General features: G+C 43.5%; 1 protein-coding gene across 5 annotated transcripts in view; it reads right to left on the bottom strand.

Moving 5' to 3' along the window:
- The window catches only part of LOC146822776 (beta-Ala-His dipeptidase-like), a 362,817-nt gene that overhangs the window by 16,118 nt on the left and 318,981 nt on the right, over positions 1–27,718 (bottom strand). For all 5 annotated transcript variants that reach the window (XM_085606966.1, XM_085606964.1, XM_085606965.1 and 2 more), the window contains 3 exons: positions 10,907–11,067; positions 7,110–7,274; positions 4,617–4,758 (listed from right to left, as the gene is read on the bottom strand). In XM_085606966.1, coding sequence (XP_085463092.1) covers positions 4,617–4,758; positions 7,110–7,274; positions 10,907–11,067 — 468 coding nt within the window. The remainder of the gene's footprint in view (positions 1–4,616; positions 4,759–7,109; positions 7,275–10,906; positions 11,068–27,718) is intronic.

Raw genomic sequence — 27,718 nt, forward strand, 5'->3', positions numbered from 1 at the left:
GCAGTGACAAAGTCACTAAAGGTGTCGCCCAGCCTGCTCTCAAGGAGATATTTTACATCTATACCAAGTACGCTGAACACTTGGTAGGCAAGGGTGTTTTCAGACTCTAGTTTTTTTATTATGTCCACTACAGCAGTTATGTTTTCCTATAAAAATCGAAGAATGGAGTAGAGTGTACTTTTTTCACATTACTATCAATATGCGACCAAATATCCTCACATTTCTTGCCTTTGGCATCATCACTCAGCAAAAGTTATGTAAACAATTAATATAGCATTCACAACCTCTAGTACTGAGAACAATCAGCCAAGTGACACAGTTGGGATGACTCTTTCTTTGATGCCACACAAATCAAAATGATAAATATTTGCGTTTTAGTCCCCATGCATAACAAAACAGTGCACCAGAATGGACTAAAAAGTCAATAGCATGCTTCATTAACTCTGATGATTGTAAAGATGCTTTCAGCATACCACCTAACAAGTGGCAATGATCTCTTACAGGGAAGCACTTCAGCTCATGTATCGATGTTGACAGGTCATCACACAACTTTTTCATATGCTCAGCTGAATCACTGCAAATAGAAACAATATCGCTCCAATCTTTGTTGAACTTGGAAATAACCTTTTTGCAGGAGCATTCCAAGTAACGCTGCGTTCTACGATTTCCAAAAGTCTGGTGTCATGTTTTCACCACTATCCCAGATGCTTTGTGATAGCACTCTTTTCACATACACCTGTCACTACACCTTGCATTTAATGTTTAAAGCCTGGGGTATTTGGCAATTCACCTACTATCAATACTGACTCACTAGAAAAGGGACTGATGTATCAAGGGTTTTTACCCATTCTCTGTGGTTATATGTGATGGCACATATTGGGAAAGATTCTTTTGAAACCAGCCATTTTACCTATCAGTGAAAGAATCAAACACAGCCAAAATATCAAATATGATTTTGATATTTCCTGATTCTCTACAGTTTATAAAATAATTAAACAAGACCTAATATCATGTTTCAAAACCCTGCATCCTTAGACCAAAGACCACAAAACTGAAAAAAGCAAAAGGAACAAGAAACAATATTTTAGTGACATCCCTAAACAACAAAGCTCATGCAAAGTAATGTTAGCCCAGTCTTTTTTGCTACCTTGTATAACAAAGTTACATTGTATTGACCCCTATGGGAAGAAATAAAAATGACTCTTCCATGCTCCTTTTCCTTTCATTGAATGGAAAATAGTTTGTGGTTGTGCAGGTGTTTTTTCACTGTTTATATGTTTACACTGGTGAGGGCTATTTCCCTTTTGGTGGAGTTTTATCAGTTATTATAGGGTTAAACCTAAAACAAGACAGCCTCAATATAACTAACTTTCTCATCGATTGCATACAGTTCTCAAAAAGGAACTGTGGGAGGACACACTGCGCATGCCCTAACCTCACATTTATTAAACACAAAGGAATAATTTTGGGTCATGTTAACAGAAAGCAGACAGGTTTCCCATAGGGGAAACAGAGACGGTCTAGTGAAATAAAAGTCACCATTAGCGGTGTAATATTTTCTGTACGTTACCTGCCCCTACTAGATAGGTTGAGGTAAGGATCGGGATTCTGAATATGGAGGCTTCATGTTTCTTGACAGATACCTGCAATCTAACAATTCACTATTGGTGGGGAGGATAATACAAATCCTAGTAGCGGGGGAAGTAGAAATGAGGTTTATGTTTGGTGTTTAATTTGTAAAAGAATAGTGCTGGGCCAAGGTTATTCTTAGGAGCATGCCTCCAACACTGCAGAATGCCAGGATTGCCAACAACCAACACTTCTTAGTTTTGATTCCACCTTGTGCCTCTTTCTTTAACCACCCTACACTTCCTGTCCCTTAATTTCTCTCATGCATGTTATTGTTTATCACTGCCCTCTCCCTTTGGCTGTGTTTTCCTGACTTTCTCTACCTTTATCTCTCCCTTTTCTTCCCAGCTCCTGCTTACTGTTTCTGTTGATGAAAATTAAACCTCAATCCCCAAAAATGAGTATTGGAATCCACCACCAGCAAATTAAGCACTGTATGTGGCAAGGAAAGGATGACAGTTGACTCTCCGACCATCCAAATACAGCATACAAGGTTCCGGGATGCCTCAGGGTATTAGTTGCGCTATATATAAATAAATAAATAAATAAATGATGGATGTCTTTTAGGGTCACATGTAACTATGTCTGCATGAAAGTTCAATGTTCAGTTTGGGAAATACTTTGGGGTCAAATTTTAAGAGCCGAAAAAGTCAATATCAGTTCAATATGGCTGAAATGTAAATTGCTTTTGTGACTTAAACATGATAAAACATCTGATTACACAGCTAGGGTTTGTTACAGGGCTTTATATCAAGGCATGCACTACCCTCACACGTATTTCTGTGTGTTAGAACCTGAAAGGGGGAACACAACAGACAGAACCATGTATTTAATTGGGAAAAAGGTGATTTTTAGAGCACCTTGAACACAGAAATGTAGGTCAATCTCTTGCAGGCAATTAAGGCTAGCATTTCTGAGTGTGGTTGCTTGCACAGAGAAAACATGTGGGTTGTATGTCCGAATATTGTACTGAACTTTATTGTGTTTCAAAAATATTGTAGTCAAAATATGAAGGTCAACAATATCACTAAAGTAAGTTTAAATACTCAAACATATATTTACTATTCTTAGGTCCTTATTAGGAGTTTGGCAGTCCAGTGGACCACCGTATCGGCGGTGGCAGTACGAGTGTGGTGAGTTTGGTGGTCTGACCGCCATATTACGATTTGGGTAGATTGACTTTGCAAGGACCCCTCCTGAACCACCGAGACCGCCAGCAGACCACTGACCACCGGCATCATGATAGGGGAAAGGCAGCCACCATAGGGTGGTCCAGGGCAGCTGCACCGCCATGTGTATTAGAAGTTGCCTGTTCCACGAGCGGACCAAGCGGTCTGACTGCCAGCTTCAAGGTGGCGGTGATGAAGGATCTGGAGAGTATACTCACCCCTTTCTTGTTCTTCCAGGTAAATTCCAACATGGATCCCTTTCTCCAGGTACCCAATCCACAGCAGGATCTTGACCTTAAAGATTACCACCCTGTGTGCAGCAATCTACAGGTGAATCCTTTTCATACCATAAACGCATTGCCAGGACTGCCAACATATGGGCCGAACCCCAATAATGGGTATATGGTATTGTGCCAGATGTATTATGCATATGTGTGCATCCGACACATATGCAGTTGAAATGCACACACAGGCATCAATATATTTGGTAATAGTACGCACTACTGCTGCAAGGTCCCTGCCTCCACACCGCCAGCTCTGTGGTCGACTCGTAATATGGCGGTCTTTGGGCTGCCAGCGCTGTCGGCGGCTGGCGGAGGCGGGCCTTAGTTTATAAACACATTATCCAAGTATATGTTTATGAGTTAGGAATAGTAAATATATACTCACCTATACAGTATTGTGGTTGCCAATATTTTGGCTACTATAGTTTTGTACAGCGTAACTTAAAACACAATGAATATATTTACAAGGGCTTATTACCACAGAAACGTCACTTTTTGTGACGTTCCTGTGTCGATAATCCCTTTGCGTTATTTAAAAAGCGACATTAAGCCACTTAATGTGGTTTAATGCTGCCTTGTAAATAAACCCCCCTTTGACGCCACACTTAACGTGAAAGGCGCGGGCAATGTTTTTTCGGTGTGCATTCCGGCACAACACCCACTTATTTTGGCGCTGCCCCCTATTTTCAAGGGTGGTGTAAATATGGGACAGCACCAAATGAAGACCAGGGCACACGTGGTATTAACGTGGAGAAACAAGGAGAAATGTTGAATTTTTCCTTGTTTTCGCTATTTCTATGTGTGCTGCATTGTGCACCACACGTAGAAACAGTGAATCGCCATGAATGATTGTTTATGTGCAGGAGGAAAATGATCATTTGCAACTTCTATGTGTGCTGCACAATACAGCACACACAGGAGTTACAAATCACCATTAGTGATTGTTTATGTGCAGGAAGGGATACCTTCCTGCACAAAAACAATCATCCCCTCAATGTAGGCACCCTTGTACTATGGTGCAAGGGTGCCTGCGTTTGCGCTAGGCAGCTGAGTTTAGCACCAGCACTAGGGAAAAAGCAGGGATGTGTTGTACCATTGTAAATATGGTGCATCCCTGCATTTTCAGAATGGTGGAACGTGGCTTTAGCAATTTTTGCTTAACGCCACGCCTCACCATTCACTTGTTATTATGCCCCAATATTTCAGTGGAATACCCCTGAATGTACTTTCTTGATTTGGTACCATCACCGGCAATCTGCTGACAGAGCATTGCCACCTTGTTGGATGGCAGAGCTTTCTTTTGTTCTTCAGAAGCAGACACTACAAACCAAACTGCTAGGTGCACAATGCAAAGAGATGTGAATTGCGTTCAGTCATGGACAGGAGGACATTTGTTAGCTCTAGCTCCGAAAGTCACACAGCCCACTGTTAAAGGCAGCCCTGTGCTGGTAAACCCTCCGAAGGTGCTAGATGCTTTGGTATTGGATAGACCACGTCACACATATGTCTATGTCCTTTTAAGACTACCACTTACCTTTTATGACAGCTCTTCTGGCTGCTTCATACTGAGGGTCATTAATGTCTGCCATCCACGGCATTGCTCCTATATCCATCACCACCTTGAACTTGTTGGGACTCTTTAGTTTCTCAAACTCATCAGTCAGGTATTTTACCACCTACAAAGAAGCACAATTGGTTTTGTTCATTTTGTCGTCAATCAGACTGCTTATCACCTCTAACTGCCCCTCACACTCACCATGCCCACTTCCTCACCCCACGAACTACTAAACATAGTACAGAAGATAAAATGACCACAGGTGCCAATCACCTGCACCAAAACAAAATAGTTGCTCAATGCTTCCCGCAAGTAGGAACAACAACATATAAATTTGTCTCTTGCTTGAGGTGATAAACAGACCATAATGGGCCAGAATGCCAAAAATAGGTGACCAGGTAATTTAAGCCTAAATTTCATGCCTAATTTGAGCCGGTGGCTGCCAGTGAGGCCCACCGGCACTCATTTTTGGGGACTGACACTTTTTGTTTTCTTAACAAACTTTGATCCAGAACAAGAGAGAGGAAAACACAAAAGGGAGAAAGACAGTGGCAAAGGGTGAAAGTAGGGATAAAAAAGTACTTTCAAGATTGAGATAAAGAGGCAGGGAATGTGGTGGTACAATTAAGATGCTTATGGTGGAATCAGGACTATGTAACCTAGGTATTTAGGAACTCTGTTGCAGGCTTCTGAGCCAAACTTTAAACTGCTGCATTTATTCTTTTACATATTAGGCTGTAGCTTGCCTTTCATCATGCATTATAAGCAGAGGCACAGGAATTATGTCATTCTGTAGCCATGGCGATGATGTACTTACTGCACCTACCAACTAATGGAACATATGATGCACAATCTGAAGATTTTAAGAACAAAAATTGTTTTGTGCTTAGTTTGACCTTATAGGGATCAAACATTACTTAGAAAAGAGCCACATCTGGTGTTGAACCATGGTAGACCCTTTGCAGGTATTCACCAGTAACCTAGCAGTTGTTTATTGATGTGTTGAGGTGTTAAACTGGTACTAATGAAGTAGAATTTTTTAAGGTGGAGGAGCGTTGCCCCACTGCTCAAAGGAAAAATAAAATGATAATTTATTTTAATTATCATTGTATTTTTACTATTGAAGTAAGTGGCTCTCGGGGTAGGGCGGGCGGTCCAAAGCTGGGAGAGGAGAGGTTTGCACTCCTTAAGTGTGCATGACTGCTTGGCCGACCCTCTCGGGCCAGCCAAACAGCAACACCCATTGCACACCCCTTTCATGCAAAGTATTGCATTACAAGGCGCTGTATTTACAAAGCGATGAAAAGCCATGCAGGGTCGCTTTGCATGGCCTTATAAATATGGTCCAGAAAGCGAAAGACAGATAGATGATGAACAAAATGCAGAGCAAATCAAACATTCTCCCCCAGTCAAGTGATCTGGCTTAAATCCATTGTCCTTTTGCTCACCATGTAGATGCAGCCATATGCAAATCAGTCTTGACCCTGTGCCTTATAGGAACAGGGCAGCCCAGCTGCCAAGCCAGGTCCGCTCTGGACCAGATGCAAGCATCCTGGGACCGGTTTCGGGGCATCACCCCTCATCAGCCAGGCAAGCTTGAATCCAGTGGCACAGTGATCCTGGGACCCACGTCTTGGCATACCCAGTGCACTTTGGGAGAGAAAGCAAAAGACATACACATGATGGATGGAATGCAGAGCAAATCGAAAATTCACCCCCAGTCAAGAGATCTGGGTTAAATCCATTGTTCTTTTGCTCACCATGCCAAGCCAGTTTAGACCCAGCCATATGCAAATCAGTCTTGACCCTGTGCCTCATGGGAACAGTCCAGCCCAAACTGCCAAGCCAGGTCCTCCCTGGACCAGACACAAGCATCCTGGGACCGGGTTCGGGGCATCACTTCTCATCAGCCAGGCTAGCTTGAATACAGTGGCACAGTGAGCCCAGGACCCAAGTCCACGCTACAATGCAGCGTTGTGATAGGTCTGAGTGTCCTGGTTCAATGCTCAACCAGGGAATGGGGGCCTGGGCTTGTTGTCCACCCAGATTGTAATGCAGCCTGCATGGAGAACAGGCAAAGTGCACAGTACTGTTTTAGGCGGGCCGAGAGGGCCAACCAAACAGTCATGTGCACTTGGGAGTGGGCAATCCACTCCTGCCCTGCTCCGAGAGCAGAGCAGAGCAGCCCCGCCCAACCACCAGCCTGCAAAGCAGCATGGAAATATAAAATGATAATTACTTAAAGTTATTGTCATTTTATATTTCCTTTACGTTGCACTTTTTAAAAACAGTGGGGCGATGCTCCTCCGCGATAGCGGAGGAGCGACACTGCTTGTGTATAGAAGATTTTATGAAGATCTGATTGTTAACTGTGCAACATAATAGTATTGACTGATCTCCTTGGATAACACATCCCACCATGTTCACAATTAGTGCCGCACCAGCGACATACTAAAGAAATGCATAGTTTACCTGTTTTTCCACAACGTCATTTTGCATGTTTGGAACCAGCCGGATTGAGAATTTCCCTATTACTTTTGCAGGTATGACTGTTTTGCTGCCAGTTGCATAAAACGCCCCCTCGATGCCATGGATGCTAAGTGAGGGGTACCGCCAAAGGTGGAGAAGAACATCCTCCTGATAGGTAAAATAAAAAAACAGATGAATGACTAAATACAGAGTACTATATATCCATTTCATATCTAAGTGTTTGTTTGGATATAGTATCATAATACTACCACAATCTGTTGAGCATTTTACAATTGATATTTCAGTTGGATGTTACAATATCGAATACAAATTATGAACCTGGAAAGGCATAGACTGTATAACATTGAACTGCACAGTATTGTCAGTGTAGGCGTCTAGAGGAGAGTGTAGGGTTACTATTCTAACTCCACATCAATTTACCTTGCTAATAATGCCCATGTCGATATCCTACACTCGATACTGATGCAGGTTGATAAGTAAAAGACAATAGTGTGGTGACACATCAATATCATTAATATCTTAATACAAATTATTGTTACATTCATTTTTAAATTTAAAAATTGAAAATAGTTTATTAATATATTTTTAATTAAATAAGAAATAGGTAGTGTTTTACATGTCTTTAACATTAAAACATACTTATTTATATTTTTAATGTTTTAATTTCTTATGGGGGTTTATTTCAATTCCGTACCTCCATTATTTTCTATGGGGGGGGGGGGGGGAGAGACAGTACCAGTGGTTGGCCATGTGTGGCACTGGATTTTGCTACTTTTTTAATTTAGTAGTAACTTGTTCAGCATTCCATCCATCATTTGTTCTTTTTACTTTCTAAAAGTGGCATTTTCAGAATTGTGACTAAACCTAGCTTTACCATTAAAAAGGATTTTCGTTTGCAATTCATTTGAGTTTCAACAGCAGTTCAAGGTTCAAGGTTCAAGGTTAGCAATTATTAAATGTAATAAGGTAACACAGTGTTAGCCAACGGGAGAGATAAACCTTAAAACAGTGAATAACAACCTAAATTTTCAGTGCCAGGACATGTAAAATTTAAGTACCCATGTTCTACTTTTTAGGTACAGTGCACCATGCCCTATGAGCCTTTAAGGTCTACCTTAGGGGTGACTTATATATATTAAAAAGGAAGGTTTATTTCTGGCAAAAGGTTTATTTCGCTCTTTTACATTAGTGGGTGGCACTATGAGTGCTGCAGGCCCGCCAGAAGCATTTAAATCATAGGCCCTTTGAACATTGACTACAATTTATTAGGGACTTTCAAGTACAGTAAATATGCCAATTAGGTGTAGGTCAATGTTACCATGTTTGAAGGAGAAGGTACAAGCACTTTAGTACTGGTTAGCAGTGGTAAAGTACACAGAGTCCTAAAGCCAACAAAGACAAATTCCGCAAAACAGGAGGGGTGAGAGCAAAAGGTTTAGGGGAATGCCACGCTAACAATGTCAAGTCTAACAGTAACATTAGCGAATGGCTACTTGCAGCATTCTGTATACATTTTTGGGATGGGAATGTCTTTGTTCATTACATTCTGCGTTCACTTCTGCATTGGCCCAGTAAGGAAATTAATCTGTGCCCAGTCAAACCAATAGTTGTGGTCATGAATATGTGGGGCTCCTGTGTTCTTTCAGGATTACTCTAGGTGATTTTAAACGGCTGCTTGACATACAATGCTTTGAGTTTCTATGAGGCAATCAAGGAGCAAACAGCATCATTAATTAACACATTTTTGCCCTTTAAAAAAGAACACTTTGGCTGTAGCTCCTTATCTATGATATGAGAAACAGTTCCCCCAATTTTTGTAAAATGATAATCATCCCAGGTGGGTAATTCCGAAAGTTGAAATGCTTTGGCCGAAGTTTAAGCAGGGAGGCTCGTGTGCTGTGAAACTGAAGGAGAGGAAGACAACTAAACATGAAAAAGGTCTTCTTGCCATCGTGCCTGCTTGCCTGGAGGAAATGTAAATACAAACAACTGGTCAATCTGCAAATGTAAAGGGTGCTTGGAAGCCGGTATTGACTATAGTTGATGGAAGATATTTAAGCTTCCTGATCACACAGATTTATTCTATTTCAGTGGTTTTGCAAACAAGTTACTAGCTGAGCTGTGAAGTGTGTCCTTTTAAAGGACAGTTATAAAAACAAAATTGTAATATGTACAGTCTGGGTATAACTAAAATCTATTTTTTGGAAGCATTTTTTTATCTTACATCTATTTGAGCATTCATAGCAGCTTTTCCTATACAGTATGTAATGCAAGTTTAAAAATATAACTTGAATATTCACAATGCTTTCTATCACAGACTGGGACCTCATAGCACTAAATACACACAAGTCACTGTTCTCCACTTCACCAAGCAGGATTCAGTCCTGTGACCCTCTGGTTAGAGACACAGACCTTTGGAGTGCATTAACTTCCACTCATTAACTTAACTTGCATTTTTTTTGATTTCTTGTGCATTATTTTATAAGAATGAAAGAATGTGTCTAATGAAGCGCGCAACTACTCCAAGGAGTGTACCGGTGCTCTGGTCAAAGGCCACCATTACAGAGTATAGAGTCTTGCTTAAAGAGCCAGGTATTCAGCCTTTTTTTAAACAGCAACATAGCATCAATTGAGTATATCTTAAGAAGGAGCTTGTTCCATGCAGAAGGCCCTAGATAGGACAAGGCACGTCTCCCACTTCTAGTTGTGAACCCTCGGGATCCTGGCCAGAAGGCTGTTGGCTGATCACAGGTTTCTCGAGGGGAGGTAAAATCTGATTCTTGTCCTAAGGTAGCCTGCACTCAGGTGGTGAAGTGCTTTGTGGACCTGCGCTAGTGTTTTAAACAAGATTCTCTTCCTAATTGGAGATAGGCTAAGAAGAATGTTGGCTGCTGTATTCTGGACCACCTGTAGTCTGTTAATCAGGTGGTTGGTGAGTCCCAGATATAGGGCATTTCCATAATCCGATCTCGAGGTTATAAGTGCTGGATGACCGACTTTCTTGCAGAAAATGAAAGAAAATGTAAGAACTTTCTTAAAATTTGCAGTAGCCCAAAACATGTTCCTACTACAGCTTTGATTTGTGGTTGAAAGAACAGACATTTTTCGAAATTGACACCTAAATGCTTAACTATTCTCCCTGAGGGCCCAGCAGGGATGCGTCTTGAGGCCAGAAGCACTGCCATGTTTCAGGGGTTATGACCGAAGAATAGTATTTCTGTTTTGTCTGTGTTACATTTAAGTTGATGAAGGGTCACCCAGTGGAAAACTTTTTTAAGACAGGTTGGGGTGGATTTGCCCGCGATCACTTCTCCCCTGCCCCAGGAAAACAGCAGCTGAGTATCATCAGTGTAAGAGGTCACTTTTGCCCCCAAGGCTTCGGCCAGCTGAGCTAGTGGGGTAAGATACATTTTAAAAAGTGTAGGGCTCAAGGCCGAGCCCTGGGGCACCCCCAATGTAAGCTCATGGGACTATGAAGAGAAAAATGAGATCCTTACCTCCTGTCCTCTGCCCTCTAAAAAGAAACCCAGGCAGCTCAATACTTGCCCAACTATATGTAGTTATCTGAAGGTGATAGAAAGAAAAAAGTTGCAGACTTATTCATTTCTTTAGCCCCGACTTTGACTTCTCCCCGTGCTCACTCACCCCACCCCCATGACTCAAAGCATCACAGTTCCCATACCTTTTTTTAATACACTTTGATCACTGCTATTAATAATACACTGGCAAATCAAATATAGGAATATTAGGGTCTCAACAATATAGCCTTGCCATTCTACCTTTGTGTCTTGTCGGAATTTTGTCACACCAGTGTTGTTCTTGTGCTCTTCCAGATCAAACTCAATATTTTCATAGAGCTTCTTCTCTTCTTTAGTTAGGGGTGCCACATTGTCATAGATACCAGGGATCAGAATGCGGCCGGAAGAGTCCACCAGCTTTCCTTGAAGTAGAAAACAAGATACTGTCAGAGGTTTGTTGGGTGTACTTATACCAAGTATAGAATAGGAGATTATTATAAGACACAATGATAGTAATAACAAAACATTAGGATCCATGAGTTGGTAGTGGTGTTGAACAATACCATATGTCGAATTCAATGTGGACACACTATATGTAAGGTGAGATGGTCACACATTCTACATTATGTTTTCATGTATACTATTAGGATTTCAAACTTCTAAAGAGTGCTGCTAAGTAACCAAACATTTTGGGGACATAGTGATGCTTTTCTCATCACTTCTAAAACAAATTCCAGCTGAGCCCTTATATTTGCAGATGAAGTGAATGTTTATTGTTTAATGAAGTCTATATGAGAATTATGGAAATCATATACCACTTGTAATTTACATTAGAAGTGGCCCAGGTAGTGCCTAGTAAGAGTAATGCAAAGCGAAGCTAAGAAGAACATGAATAATGCCTCAGCACCTCTGGTAGCAGCATATTCCTAGAGCCTTGGTTTCATGAGAAGCAGTCCTATCTCAGAGCTGGGTGCGATGGATGGTTGAAGCAGAAGCAGTTGGAGGACATGGTTGAGTTATAGTGTTTTAACTCATTTGTTTCTCCTATTCTAGCAGACCTGTGAACACCATGAACTACAAATGCATTTGTTATCTTCCCTAGGGTGGCAGCGGTGTCCCAGCCCCAGCAAGGGAGCCTGATGCATAGGTAAAGTTGAAAGAGCTTCGTTGAGTGTTGGTCTACTACAGACAGCTTGCAGAGAACTGTGAGAGTTGCTACCAGCAACCACACACAGCAGCCCCTATAGGGGCTATCTCACAGGGAAAAGCCAGGACGGGTTCCCAAGGCAAGCGCGGAGATACCCCTTCGGGGGTCGATTCAGGCGCTATATAAGAAACATAATAATAATAATAATAATAATAAGAGGTACTGCCTGGGTAAGCTGCAGCAGTAGACCCGCGGTGTCTGATTCAGGCCAATCCAGAATACCTAATTGACAGGCGAGAGGAGGGTGTGGAGTAGGCCATTGGCTAGGGCAGTTACCCACTTTCCTAATCACATTTATTTACAGACCTTTGTTGTTGTTTTTTCCCCGCCTGGAACTTTTTTTAAGTTTGTGGACTAACTCATAAATTCCATTTAAATTATGTGGAAATTAAGTATGTACAGCGTTGGGTACTTATACAGTGCAAACCTAGCTACAACTCAAGAGAGTACTGTTTAGTTATGGGTGTACAGAATAGAGTACAGGGTATGGTGTGCTACAGATGAGAAAGATTAAGAGGTAAAACAGAAATGCTGGAAGGTACTGAATGGTACAGAAGGGAAAAGGGGCAGGAGTTTTAATTAGTAGAGAGTGGCAGGAACATTTCACAACGTGAAAGGGCTGGGAAATTTACATTGAGCCAAAAGGCAAGTGACTTTTGACTGAGGGGGGTTCCTTTAGACGAAGTCTGGTAGTCAGGCAGATTGCATAATAAAAAGGTGTTACTTGCAGATCGGAGTCTTCAGTTCCTTAAAAAACTAGAGAAGGAATGGAGCTTCCAGTAACTGGGCAGGACTCGGGCTAAAGATCCCCTCTGCATTAAAGTAGAATGCCTTGAGGATTCCAGACGTTTTTGTTCTCTAACCTGGTGATGTTGCTGTTTCAGGTGTTGCAAGGGCCACTAGAGAACTTCCTCTTAATTACTAGTGTGGGTGGTGCTTCAGTGTACTGCCTAGAGGCGGACGCAGATATGTATGAGTAACTTGTATAGGTCTTTCATCGTGGAGTCGATCCTGTTGAATTTCTTTAGGTTTTTAATGAACCATGCCACAGCACTGAAAATGCTTTTTGGGAAGCAAGGTGGACTGGAAGGCTAGGACATTGGACACAAGACACTGCATCTATTGAGATGTGACAGGAACCTTAAGTGGACAGCAGTTCAGAAGTTTGATTCTGGATAAAAAGCCTTCGGGTTGCAAAGAAAAAGTGTTGCACCTGGTCATTTTTGTCTTCTTTGCAGTGTGTGTTCTGAAGTGGAGTTGTGTCAATGTAGACGCTAACAATGTCAGGTCTAACAGTAACATTAGCCAATGGCTATTTGCAGCATTCTGTATACATTTTTGGGATGGGGATACCCAGGGATGTGGTATCAACGAGCCAAAGAGTGACGCCACTGGGTTTCATTGCAGAGAGCCAATTCTTCACTCACACTCAATGTTTTTTACAAAGTGATTAATTATGACCTTGATTGATGATAGCATTAGAAAACCTCTCTATAAACCAATTAAAGGCAAGGGATCATTTTTCAGAAGTCTTTTGCCCCCTAGCTTTGTTTAGAGCACTTCATCCTTCTTCAGCTAAGTTTCTGAAAGTCTGAAATCAAAGATCTAAAATATTCACACTGGAGGGCATGATTAAAATGCCCACATGACTCTGTGACTTTCTCCTTGGTAATCGCTGGCTCCTACTGCCTAAGGAGACAATGGGTATTTGCTTATGCTATATAATAAATCAATAAATATATAAACAAACAAATAAAAAATAAATAGCAACTGGTTACATAAGGTCTGCCAAATACAACACCCACACACACCAGCACAGGCATAGAAGTAAACCCTTCACTCACTGTTACCTTGGGCAACATACACCAACAAGCACTGGCAAAGACAGTCAGTTTTGCCTTTAAAAATGAGCGGTGAACAATTGATTTTGCCATTGCTGGTTTATCTTGGTAGAGGCAAATGCTTCTCATCAATGCTGTTCAGCATCTAAAGAACAGTTTGGTAGGAGAGAATTACAGAGACTACGGAAGATCTGGGTGGATGGACTGAACCTGTGAGTGGGAAGCAGCCCACAGGGGAAGAAGTAAGAAAACACTAATAGATAAAAAGTAGTACCCTGAAAATAAGCTGTGGAAGGATACAAGTCATGCAGTCGGGACAAGCTCAAGTAGAAATGCTCCTCCAGAGGTGGGAAAAACAAAGACTAGGGAGTGAAGCAATCAAATTAGAAGCAGGGAAAGAAGAGAGACTAGAAAGTCATCCAATTGAGGGCAAGGGGATGACCCTAAGCAAGCTATATCTATATATTTTTAATGTATAGCAAATATTAGGTCTTCAAAACCAGACAGTAAAAGATGTCTGTAGGCACATCATTAAAAAAAAAAAAATTGGAATTAATATTTGTAAGGTCCCTCTCATATCAAAAACCCGTTACGTCCACAGGAGTAAAATGCAAAACATCTGAGGAAAAATCTTGGGCCAGGACCAGTCACCCCAGATCAGAACATGCACAGCAAAATATGGCGAATTTGTGAATATCAGATTTAGAGGCAGCTCCAGGCTCCACACACTCCCACATTCACTGTATATAGCAAAATCTGCAGCATTCTGGGGTCTGCAATGGACTCCCAGACCCATAGCCCCTATGCTTCTTGAGTCCCAATCAACAGTCAACAGACATGGACAGGAAACATTATGTAGTATTGACAGTGCAGTCTGTCAGTTCTTGTTTGGGTCTATGATAATTCCTGTAAAAAATCAGTGCATTCGCTATAAATTGCTGTTTACAGACAATGTTTGAAACTGGATTTTCTTTAAAGAAAGTCAACAAAAATGGGGGGTGTGACCAAGATGGCAGCCGGGCAGGTCGCTCAGATTTGTGTACCGACAGCTGCCCCAGCACAGAGCATCCTCCACGGCTCTTGAGCCTCTACCAGTACCTGGCAGCACTGCAACAACCTCCTGCACCCCCGTTAACTTCCGAAGGCCTGCTGATGTCATCCGGTGCACCGGAGGATTGGAGGCTAGCGGCCTCCAACCTTCGGTATCAGAACTCTCCCTATCCTGCTGTGGACTGCACCCATTTTCCGGGGGAACCAGAGGCCTCACAGATGGTTGTGGTCCCTGCCAGCCCATCCAGTGACATGGCTGAGCATGATCATCATAGCGGCCTGTGGCCATTCTGCTGGTATCAAAGGCCTGGGACAAATCTACACTGCCATGGGCTGGGGGCTGGGCTCTGACAGTGCAGCCGTCTAGTGGGGCACATTTCTGAGCTCTGACCACATTCCTGGTACCATTATACAATGATGCAGTCTCCCCCCACTGCTACCACCTGGCGCCCCCCAGCAATAAAATGAAGTGCTTGCCTTTGGAGGAAGGCGGGCCTATAGGGGCTTGCTCCCATCATTCTGCGATGATAGAGCTCCTCTTCACCACTCGAGGTCCCCATGTGCCTGTTTGACTGGTTCAGCATCAAACATCCTTATGGAATGGGATGCATTCAAGGTTGTTATGTGGTAACCTTTTATTACGTCAGTCTACGGTGGCAGATTGGTTCTCTGCTGAGAATTGGAAACATTTAAAACTGACATACATGCACTTGAACTCTCCTTCTGCATGAACCCGAAGTCATGCCCTAGTTGGTACAAATGAGGAAGGACCGCAAACCCGGCTTGACATGACTCTGCAAACTAGACTGTAGGGAATATGTGGCTCGCCAACACTTGGAGGGTGATGAAGCGGGTCGGATGTTAGCTTGGCTGCTATGATCTGAGACCTCCAAGGCCCCCATCACTGCAATAAGGACCCACAAGGGGAGGAAAGTAATCAGTCAAGCAGAAATTAATGCAAAATTCACAGAGTACTACACTTGGTTGTACAATTTAGAGACAGGAGGTGGATGACATGACCATTGAGGGATAATTGGGTGCTGTGCACCTACCAACAGTATCCCCCTTACAGTGGGGGAAGCTGGATGCCCTACTAATTGCAGAGGAGATACATGCAGCTATGAAACAAATAGCATGAGAAAAGACATTGGGCATGGACGGATTGCCGCAGAGTTCCATGCCACTTATGCGGTGCAACTGGTCCCCAAATTACTGCAAGTGTACGAAACGACCCAAGCCGAGGGGCAGGTCCAGAACTCCATTAGAAAGGTGATAATCTCAGTCCTCCCAAAACCCTACAGGGATCAGCTGTTAATGGGTTCTTACCACCCATTATCACTTCTAAATTTAAATGACAAGATACTGGGTAAACATTTGACAAATCAATTGGTGCCTGTAGCCCAGACACTGGTGATATCAGAACAGAACGCCTTAATCCAGGGCTGAAGCACTTTCCTAAACCTCTGCCATTTATTTCTGATTATGAAGTGGGCAGACGCCTCTGGGATTACCCCTTCAGTGGCCTCTCTCAATATGGAAAAGGCATTTGGTACACTTGATGAACATACCTGCTGGTGGTGCTGAGGAAGTTGCGCTTGGGGAGTGGGTTCCTCTCTTGGGTTCGGCTACTATTTGCCACCCCAACGGTGAGGGTGAAAACTGGAAAAGTGATCTCCAACCCATACAGATAGGCAGAGGTACCCACCAGTCCCCCATCACATTTGCATTAACCATGGAGCCTTTGGCAAGCTCACTGAGATCAAGGGATCCCAACTAGGGGATTCGCATGGATGGGAGTTGGCATATAATATCCCTATATATATCGATGATATCAAAATTTATCTCCAAGACAACGAGGACAATGTAACTAACATGATTGCATTAGTAGAAGAATTCAGCAGGGTATCGGGTCAACATCAACTGAAATAAGTCCTGTCTCTTTCTCCTCAGTTCACTGTCTGATGCACAACGGGCAGCATTACCACCTACACCTCTGGTTTGAAATATTTGAGAGTCAACGTCTACCATTCGGACAGTGATGTGACAACCAGCAACTTGGGATTGACACTGACATCTGCTAGGTCTTTGCTTCCCTTCTGAAGCAGACTACCCTATCACTCATGGGACGCATCATGACTGCTAAGGTGCTGGTGCTTCCTCACCTGCTGTACTTCTTCTTTGTGGTCCCGGTGCAACTGGGTAGACATTCATTATGAAACTCCAGTCCTTATTGACTGCTCTGACATGGGGATCGGACAGGTGCAGGGTGGCGAATTCCAAGTTGTATGCTCCATAGGCTGAGGAGAGCCTTGGAGCACCGCAGTATGATAAATATTACATTGCAGCACAGCTACAGTGGCCTATGGGGTGGCAGTCGGGGGATTGCCTAGTGGAGGTGGGGAACAGGTTTTCTCCTCCCTCAGTGGACTTATATTGGAGTGGCTGTTGGGCTCAATGCAGGTGGTACATATAATGGGGCAAAATACTCTCATGCAGGTAGCCACATGGTGTTGGGAGAGAGGCATGAGTGGAATAGATGGGCATATCTCCTATGCCCCCGAAGTCCCCATCTGGGTTGTGCCAGGCTGCAGGGACTTGCACTCACTTCATGATGTCCAACCCTGGATGGAGCCTTCGTGGCTGCAGCGGGGCTCCCCCTTGGCAGCTTCCTCCTGTTCTCTGTCCGAAAACGCCAACTGTCTATACTTTGGAATAAAACACATGGCGTTCGAAAATAATCACAGGTTCTTCTAACTTTCCTGGTACACGGAAGGGTCCAGAAAGATGTGACGTGCCTCTATAAAGCAGTGCAGGAGACAGGGAAACCAAACTTAGCCCCACTAAAAGAAATTGGGAAGAGGATACAGGTCAAGAGTTATCAGACATCCATTAGGAATGTTGCCTGTCAATGGTCAATGCGGTCTTGCCTCAAATTTAGCCAGTTCAATTACCTATTCCGAGCATATTTGTATCCCTGTCCGGCTCACATGTATGTACCTGACTGTATTCTATAGTTGGCCTATGTGCACAGAAAATGGATCCAGATTTTTATCACACGGTGTGGCTTTGCCCACAAGTTACGGAATATTGGAATGGGTTAGCAATGGACTTAACAGAGAGATAGTAGGCATACAGATCACCGTGGATCCCAAACACTTCTGGCTGGTACTTGAGAAGCATACAAAGTCCACAAAAAATGCACAGGTTTCTAGACCTTGCCCTGGTACTTATGAAATGTAGTACAGCAATGACCTGGAGTCTCCCCTGCCTCACCCACTTACCAGATGGCTAGACAACGTCAAAAGGGGATGGTACGCAGAACTAGACGCTACCAGAAAATACACTGGCCTCACTGGAAACCCCACAGCATCACTGCAATGGGAGGGTTTCTTGAGGGAGGTAGAGACCAAAACAGATGAAAGGCCACCATGAATCAGACATAAATCTTTCTACACCACTACTGCACTAGCTTCAGGCTGGTATGCCCTAGATACACTCACCACATAGTATGATAGGCCAGAACCTCGATAGGAATTTCCCCGTTGGCATTCCACCCTTCTCTTACACTTGAAAAGCCACCGTCACATAGAGGTGGTTATGCCCTCCTCAAACACATCTCCTGAAGGTATGTTGGATGTGGCGCAATTTCTACCAATTGATTTGATGGTTTGTTTCTTTGTATAGATATTCCTGCCCTGTGTCTTGTTTTAATGCTATTGGAGATGGCAATTTGCACTGTGATACAACTGTGATAATTCATTTTGTGTATAATGGAACATATGCAAGTATGTACTTTGATTATACGGTATGTTGGTGTTAAAATCAATAAACACTGTGACAGAAAAAGTCAACAAAAATAAAGTGTACTGCACAGAAATTTAAAGTCCCAGAAAAGTCCCACAAATATATCCCCTAAAGTGAAGAGTATATGATCATCTGATGTATCCTTAAATGTTAATGGTACTCAGGCTTCAGTGGAAAAACTTTTGTATAAGTAAACACTTAGGAGGAAGACGTCCACACATAGGATTTTAGCGGAAAATGTCCACAGATTTCAGGTATTGTGTTTAATTGAAAATGCACTCCTTAAATCGGTCATGCAGGAGGAAACCTTTGCTACTGTGAAAGTCAATGCAAATGAAAATTGGTGAATTGCAAACTACTTTAATTTCAGCAGCTGCCACCTTTGCAAAACATTGCAAGTAAAAAAAAAATTCTCCACCTTACCAAGCAATATTATTTTAGAAAGCAATGTAATCCTAAAAAACATTGAATTTGTTCCAAGTAACTCTTTATGAGTGATTAGGCATATATCCTGGGCAGATGGAACGCACATTACAAAAGCAACATAACACTTTTGCAGTAAATACAAATGAGACAGAGATCCATGCCAAGTAGCAGTGTTGGCCAGTGGTCCAAACCAATAAAGTTCACTCCTGTTGTCTATCCATCCTATCTTAGGGTGGCACTATCATTCTAGTGGGTGCAGGTACAACCCATATCTCTGGATAGGAGCCCACCATCCCTAATCCACAAACTTGCCCAACAGGGGCTAGGACCATGCAACACGGGAAACAGAAGAGCTACTACACTACTTGTGTGATGGGGGTGACAGGGAGAGATTTACCCTGGTGTTAGGGCCATGCAGGGTAGGTAAGACAGCCCATCACCAAGGAAACATGGGGGCAAGTAACTTCTACACAACCATAACTGGGTGTGATGGACCAGAGGAGTTGCATCGTGACCCACACTGAATCAGTTCCAAAAGGGTAAATGGGGGGCAGAGATGTAGTAGGATCACGGCGGTCTAACGTCAGATTTAGCCTCCAGTTTGCCAGGTAAATGTCTAAGGCGTCTAAGTGTGGTGTTGTGTAGTTACTAGGACCCCCAGGACCTGCGTGTTTTGGATGACCTAAACTGAGAGCTTGGTGTGCAGACAGACTCTGCACACCCCCACAGAATGAGTCAGCCGTTAGACCAGCTAGCTCTACAGTGCCACTACCACCCCCCAATATTCTAAAGTGGTGTATGTAGTTGCTGGCAACCACTGAACATGACAACCCTGATTCCTCAGGCATCGTGGAAACAATACAGTATCTTTGGCTCAGTCACTTGTGCTTGCTTTTCTCAGACTACAAAGAATGGCGATTGGAATGGTTTCAATAATTATTTATTGGTCAAGCGTCAGTCTAGTGTGAAACATGTTAGCTGCGACAATCAAAAGACAGGAAGAAACAAATGTGATCGCTAGTACCAATATCGTAAATAGTAGATACATTTCTACCATAGTGCTAATAAGATGAATAAAAGCATATTATATCAAACTATAGCATTGGTGTACTCCTACAATGCGTAGCCTACCTAACTATGCTTAGCCTAAAGGTGTAGGTGAAGCATGTATGTGCAAGTGCTAGGATATGTCTTAATGGGACCTAATGAAGCCAAGGAGTCCCCGGGGAAGTACTAACCCCTCACCTGATGGTTCTGAATGAAGGACCCTGTCTCTGTGCCAAGGATGGCACCCCGCAAGGGATTTCAGGTCTCTGCCTGTCGAAGGATCAGCCTGCAGAGTCTCGGTCCAGCCTGGAAGGAATTCTCCTCTGTGTCTATAAGGGGGAGTGAGGGTCTTTTATACTGAAGCAGTCACTCCAGGGTTTTTCCAGAATAGATATGTTTTGAAACCATTCCCTAATCCTCTGCTAATCCTTTTCTTAACAAACATGATCATGCACAGCAGGCTGTTGGCCATGGATGAAAAAAAGTGGTGACCCTTGTACAGAATAAATCTACTGTGTCTGGGGACATGTTTATGTACGTCAGGTTCATGGATTAAGATATGGTACCAAGAGCCCGATGTCGGAGAGACAGAAGTAAGCTACTAGGTAAAAGGTCACCTGTGTAAGACTGTTATTTTGTGTGGATGGAACAAAATGTATGTTGGTATGTACATTATGGGACTAACCTAAAGGACATGACAGTAGTGCATCCCTCTAATGTGATATCTGATTGTGCCAGGCCGCAACCTCCGCCTTCACCCATTTGAGCAGGTACTACAGCCTGAGTCGCTGAGGGTAGTATTATGGGCACTTCCTGGCCATGGCGAAGCACCTTTTACCTAGGACATAGGTCAATGAACATAACAGCGTACTTGTTTTTACGTGTACATGCTGATTTTCAAGAGGCACCACAGGTGGCCGACTGGCAGCATCCAGCCGGTAATGGATGATACCACCCCTCTGAATTTCTCTATTAGAAGACAGGACCATTATATGTGAAGGAAGTTCACCCTGGGGCAGGGCAGTGGGGGCTGCCGTCGGAAATATACGATGACTGGGTACAGGAGTGAGGTATGTCCGATGCAGGTAAGTTAAACTGAATGTTTTTCAGTCAGGCATTCCTGTAAACCCCACACATCTGCCCAAGCGCCATATCCCACTGTCTATCTGTATGGTCTAGTCCCAGCGAAGCAGCACAGCCCTCCTACAAGATCGGTAGGTGTGTGACACGGGCATCCAAGAACACTCTGCAGAGCGCTGTAATCACACACCCTTCATGGCCATGTGTGAGTAAAGTATGCAACGGTAGAAATGGGTCAGTTGTGTGTAATCCGTCCCCCACAGCGCACCCAGCTCGGCACACAGTGCATTGTAAGAGAGGAACTCACCCTCCTTCAAGCCATATTGATCAATAAGCTCCAGGAATGACAGCAAGGTCTTGTGTGTGTATAGGTCTCGTAGTGTCGTGAGCACGGACTCTCCCCACACTCTGATGTTCTGCTGCTCAGCCACCCGATGTAAAGTCAGCAGTGACCATAGAGACAAGATCGGAGAATATGAAGGTGAAAGATGTTTGGGCTGAACATACGTATTCCGGCAGCGCCAAACAGGTGACAGTTCCGACGTGGATCCTGCCTGCAGTCCATGAGCCAGTCCACTACAGGGCAATCAACCAAGTCAGTCTGTATGACCAACTGCTCAGGGCTGGGGTGTCCGAGAGTCATTGCATCAGTCGCTGCAGCTGTGTGGCTGCATAGTTCAGCTCACAGGGTGTGTCCTCCAGGCCCCCAAACTCCAGCAGTGCATAGAGTTTGCGTAGTTCCACTCTCTTTCGACCTTGCACCGAGATCAGATCCAATAGGACAGATTCCAGTTCATAGAAAAACCCGTGGGGCAGGCAAATTGGGAGGCCCAAGAAGTTGTAAAATAGTCTGGTAATATCAGCATTTTTGCTATGGCCACCCAACCCATCGGAGAGAGCATCAGGGAGGTCCAAAAAGCCAGTGAGCCATGAATGCCGATCATCACGGCCATCATGACCCCTCGATTACCATGCATGAGATTGTCAACAACGCGATCAATGCCCCATGCACTTAAAGGAGTCAAGGTGCCACTCCACCGCCAGCTGAGGCAACACATCCCATTCCGCCTGCATAAGGGCAGCGCATTGGGAACAGACAGGTCTGAAGCCCCACCGAAATCCTCCAACACTGCCATTACCTGGGGAAGGTGTGTAGTCACATCTTGCAGGTACACTAATGCATCATCTGCATACAAGAATAGAGCTTCCCAACTGCAAGCCCTCGAAATTCCCCATTGTGGAACGAATAGATGGAATAAGCCCGCCAGCCGTTCCAGAGCCGGTGATAATGAGTGGTGATATCAGACATTCTTGTCTAGTACCCCTGTGTATGTTAAACTGGTCTGAGATCTCACTGCCCGTACGGACCCGTACCATTTGACCCTGCTGACTACTTTTTGCAGCGTGCCTATACAAGGTCATGGTACTCCATCCAAGACAGCTGAAGCCTATATCAATTTCAATGTAAAATCAAACACACCAGCTGCCATCTCGTTAGCCCAGATTATCACTGCCATAAGCCATGATAGTGATATGATAAAGCTTAAAGATATAATTCCACATCAGTTATGGAACCAACAACCACGACCTCTCACCAGTGATGGTGAATATAAAAAATGCAAAAATGTCAAAGATTGACCGTCCATAACTCCGGGAGGAATTACATTGCGAGGGTCAAGAATCCTGACTCTAGAGAGTCTGCAACAGAAATTGATTTAAGTAGCCCATGAAAGAGAATGTGGAATTAAAGCCACCAAAAAAGCTCTCTGAGACCGAATCTGGTTTCCGTATCTCGGTGAACGGGCTGAAATGGAATTAAAGGCCTGTCATGTATGCAACTGTCTTTCTACTAAAGTCACTCAATACACCTTGAAATTATCAGAAATTCCACCTGATAGTGACTGTGTACGAATACTCACTATCAGCCTCATGCATCAACCCAAAATCCAGTCGGTAAAATAACGATTCGCTAATAGCTCCCGGTATTAAGTTAAAAATACCCAATCCCAATGCATCAACCCAAAAGCAGAAATCGCTATTTAAGGAATCCTTAAATAGCGATTCTTTAAATAGGGATTCCTTAAATACCGATTCCTTAAATAGCGATTGCATTTAAGGAATCCCAAAGTGAGATTCCTTAAATGCAATGCATCAAAGTAAAAAAATTAGCGATTTCGCTAATAGGGGGAGCAAATTACCATGAAGATGAACTGCATGGTAATTTGCAAAAACTTTGAAAAATGCACTTTTGTGCATTTTTCAAAGTTTCATGTTGCGCACACACATGCCCTTAGAGCATGTGGGTGTGCAACATATGTGCACATATCATTTTCAGGGGTGCTATAGGGTGTCATTTTGACACCCTTGCACCCTTGAAATTGCATGAGCAATTTGCGAGAACCTACTGGTACTCGCTATTTGCTCATGCAATCTCCGATTCATTCCTATGGGCCTGGAGGCCCATAGGAATGATTGGGACGGCATTCCTTAATTGCTACTCGCTATTTGCTAGTAGCAATTAAGGAAAGTTAAGGAATCGCTATTTGAATAGCGATTCCTACATGCATAGCCTTTTGCTATTCCTTATTAGCGATTCCTTATTTTTCGCTAATAAGGAATCGCAAATGGCATTGTTGATGCATATGCCCCTATTTCCTTTAATCAAGGATCTCTCATCAACCACTCAAGGCTGAATCATTGAGATACCAGATGGCATTTTTGCGACATAGGGGGTTAGGGCCATATTGAAGTCTGATAATGACCCTCCTTTAAGTTCCAGGATTTCTTAGAGCATCTGAATATAAAGCATCTGAAGAGCACACCTCTGTGACCGTAGGCCAACTGATTTGTTGAGCCCCTCATGGGTACACTTAAGAAAGCAGTGCAGCATGCAACTCTCGAAAAGCTTGATTTAAAAACTGTTTAAATTCTACCTTATGAGCTTATCATTCAACACCTCACTGGACCACAGCTGAAAGTCCTGTGACCAGTGGCGTAACGAAACTTGAGGGGGCTCCCCTGCAAGCTATATATATATAGATAAAAACAAAGGTTACAGGGACATTATAGTTAGGCCCCGATTTCACTCATACAAAACCAGAGAAATTCAGCAGCTATAGTTAGCTGAGATAACTATAACTTGCGCCCCCCCTTAATGCACCGCTTATAATCTCACATATTACATCACTCATGACATGCTCAGTGACATCACTGATGACATTACTGATGGTATCTCAAATGACATCACTCATGACATCATCCTGTGACTCTGAGTGTTTTTAAAAATGTTATGTGTTAAATATATATACCCGTGTGTGTTGGTATATCAGTGGGTGTATGAGTGCCTGTGTGAATGATTCAGGGGGTGCTTGACTGACTGTATAAGTGAATGATCAGGTGTCTCAGTGAATGTATGGGTGGGTGACTGGTTGTGTGAATGTCTGTATAAGTCCATCAGGTGGTGTCTAAGTGGCTGTATGGGTGTGTTAGTGGGTACAAGAGTGGCTGCACTGGTGAGTGATTGGTTGTCTGAGTACCTGTGTGACTACCTGTATGGATGAGTGAGTGGGTAAGTCAGTGCCTGTATGGGTTATTAAGTGTGCATGGGAGGTGATGTATGGGTGAGTGTATATATGGCTGTGTGTGTGAGTACGTGGATTTGTCAGTGGTATATGGGTGCGTAACTGGGTATGTGAAAGGCAGTGTAGGTGAGTGATGGGTATATGAGTGATTTTATGGGTGAGTGAGTGAATGTGAGAATGATGTATGGGTGAGTGTGTGCCAATGTCAGTGACTGTATAGGTGAGTGAGTAAGTGTTAGTCCTCTGTCCTAATGCAATTCTGCTCCGCTTTACATGCTCTTGCTTTCTGAAACCTGAGGAGTGTTTGTTATGGCTTGGGGAGATCGGTGCCCCCACCAAGCATTAGCGAATACCAATGTCCCGGGGGTGGACACCCCTGGACATTGCTGGAGCCAGCCGTGGGGGGTGGAAGTTCCCAGGGCCATGTTGGCTTGTGGCCCCCCTCCATTACAGCATACAGCCCCGGAGAGGTGGTGGTCCCAGGTGCTACGGGGGCCAGGCAGCCCCTCACTGCAATTATAAACATGTGCCCCGGGAAGATGGTGGTTCCCAGGGTTGCGGGGGCCTGAGCCCCCCTGCATTACTATTATATTTAGCCATGGGAAGGTGGTGGTCCCTGGGGCTGCGGGGGGGGGCGCCTGGCCCCCGCATTTGTCTCCTGTTTTGTCCCTGGGGAGGTGGTGGTCCGTAGGGCATTATAAAAACATTTCCTTTGGGGAGGGGGCAGTCCCTAGGTCCCTGGGGTTGACATGACAGCAAACCTCTCAGAAATTATAAAAAAATTATCCGGGTAGGTGCTGGTCCCTGGGGATTTTGGAATCATAGGAGGGGGCCCTGTGTGCCCTCCTCCTACATATATGCCTGGACCTGAAGTAGAAACAAAGTGCAGGAGCCTGTGCTTCGCTTTAAAAAATAAAATGCTTTTTTGGCCTTGGGAGGGGGCCCTGTGGTATACCGCACAGGGCATAGGGGACAGGGTGTTTCTACTCTGCCCCCTTTCCTTTTTTTTAAATGGTTTTTTATGTGACTCAGTTCAACCGAGTCACAAGATTGCTGCCAACACTTCCTGGTTTAAAGTGTTGGCAGCCAATCGGATCTCAAGCACGAGAACGGGAGGGATAGCTGATCCTCTGCGTCTCCAAATATACAACTGGAAATTTCTTTAAATATCTCCAAAACTACTGAACGCATTTACACCATTTAACAAAAAGGGTGCTTTCTGGACCAACAGCTACCTTTCTACCAAATTTGGTGTAATTCCATTCAGCAATTCAGGCTGTAGCCGTGTCTGAAGTTTCATATGGACAATAACATGGAGAAACAGCATTTTGGGACCCCTTCCCGTTTTCTCAGTCCCCGCTTGACGGATCACCCCAATATTTTCAACACAACAGCTGAAGTGACTGGCAAATTAGTTGTGAAAATCTTGTGAAGATTCATCAAATGAAGCCAAAGTAATTGGCAAATGAAAAAACAATCGTCCTATGGAAACTACATCTTAACTATAACTACCTACTGGCAACTGCCATTTCAATTTTTAATTTTTCATTTAACAGAGAGGCATATGTAGTGTCTGATGGAACAACGAATCAATGAAGAAACCTTTAGCTCAAGATGGACTCCGTAGATTTGTGACATAAGTGTTAGAGCCGTTTGCAGTTACATGCAGAAAAATAAAGATTTGTAATACCAAGCTCTGTGTGTGGCCTAGTCATTGGTGGGTAACCAGGCTGAGGAAGACGCTACACATGCCAACTGTTGGATTACCATGTAGACCTCATCTATAGTCAGTGCTTCCTCTAGGGTTTGACGCTCTAAGGCAGAGGTCTTCAAACTGTGGGGCGCGCCCCCCAGGGGGGGCGTGGATGGGTTCCCAGGGGGCGCAAATGCCTCTGCAAGGACATGTAAATGAAGATGGCCTGGAGGTGCGGCGATGTTTATTTGGTGCAATTCCAGGCTGTCTTCATTTACACAGAAGCCCTTGAAGTGAGATCAGTGTCGTGAGGCAGGAGAGACATCGAGTCTGATAATTACTGGGATCTAAATATAGAATATTTATCATTCTAAATTAGTTAATTCTTATGTTGCTAATGTGGACTGTACTTTTTTTTCTATGTATATTATGATGCCAAAAAAGGAGTACGATTTAATTTAATAAAACATTGAAGATCTGTTTAGTTAATTAATTGTTTCCCCACAATACCAGATGCAAATGTCTGGCCAGGGGTAAAGTAGGGTCCTCGTTGCTTCTGCTACATAACCACCCATCACTTTTGATGTGACATTATTTGGCATGTGCCTGTATACTGAGTAGATGAAATACTTAATTCAGAGAGACAAATCGCATTAAAGATAAAGTTATATACCTAAATGAATATTAAGACATATTTTTTCAGAGGAGTACAAAAAGAGAATCTATGTAAACAGGAGCAGCATCCAAACTGATGAATGAAATGATGCGGTTAGTGCATGTGGGGGCAGCAAATGGTACAGGAATGCGCAGAACGAGTAGAAAACATGGTGAATAGTGAATTGAGGTGAAAAAAGAGATCCAGGAAGATTATTTAGCAAATGCAGTGCACTGATAATTATGTGGAAAACGCTGCTGCTGCAGAAACTGATAATTCCAGTGGCCCTGGCTTTAAGTGATTAAACCAATTAATGGCTGATAAAAAGGCTGGTTTCTTTTTTTAACTTTCTGCACTACCACCACACCCTTCACTTTCAGGCAGAGGCACATCTAAGTCAGTATTAACCATTCAGGGGCAGTTTTTTGTGAAAGCTGAGTCCATGGGGTCAGGGTTGCATTCAGATGCAGAGCCCTAATCCTCTCGATCCCTGGGGCCTCACAGTAATGGTCTAAGAGGCAGAGGAAAGGAGCGAGATTCATAGATATTTTATCAAAGAGAAGGGCCAGAATAGGGAGCACTGTATGGGGACTCATTTTTATGTTTACAAATGGCCAGAGACAGCTTCTTCAGAGATATACCCCAAAGAAGGGGACAATATAAATGTTTTTTTAAAGGGACATTCCTTA

This window comes from Triturus cristatus, chromosome 5_2, assembly GCF_964204655.1.
Source record: "Triturus cristatus chromosome 5_2, aTriCri1.1, whole genome shotgun sequence".
NCBI lineage: Eukaryota > Metazoa > Chordata > Amphibia > Caudata > Salamandridae > Triturus > Triturus cristatus.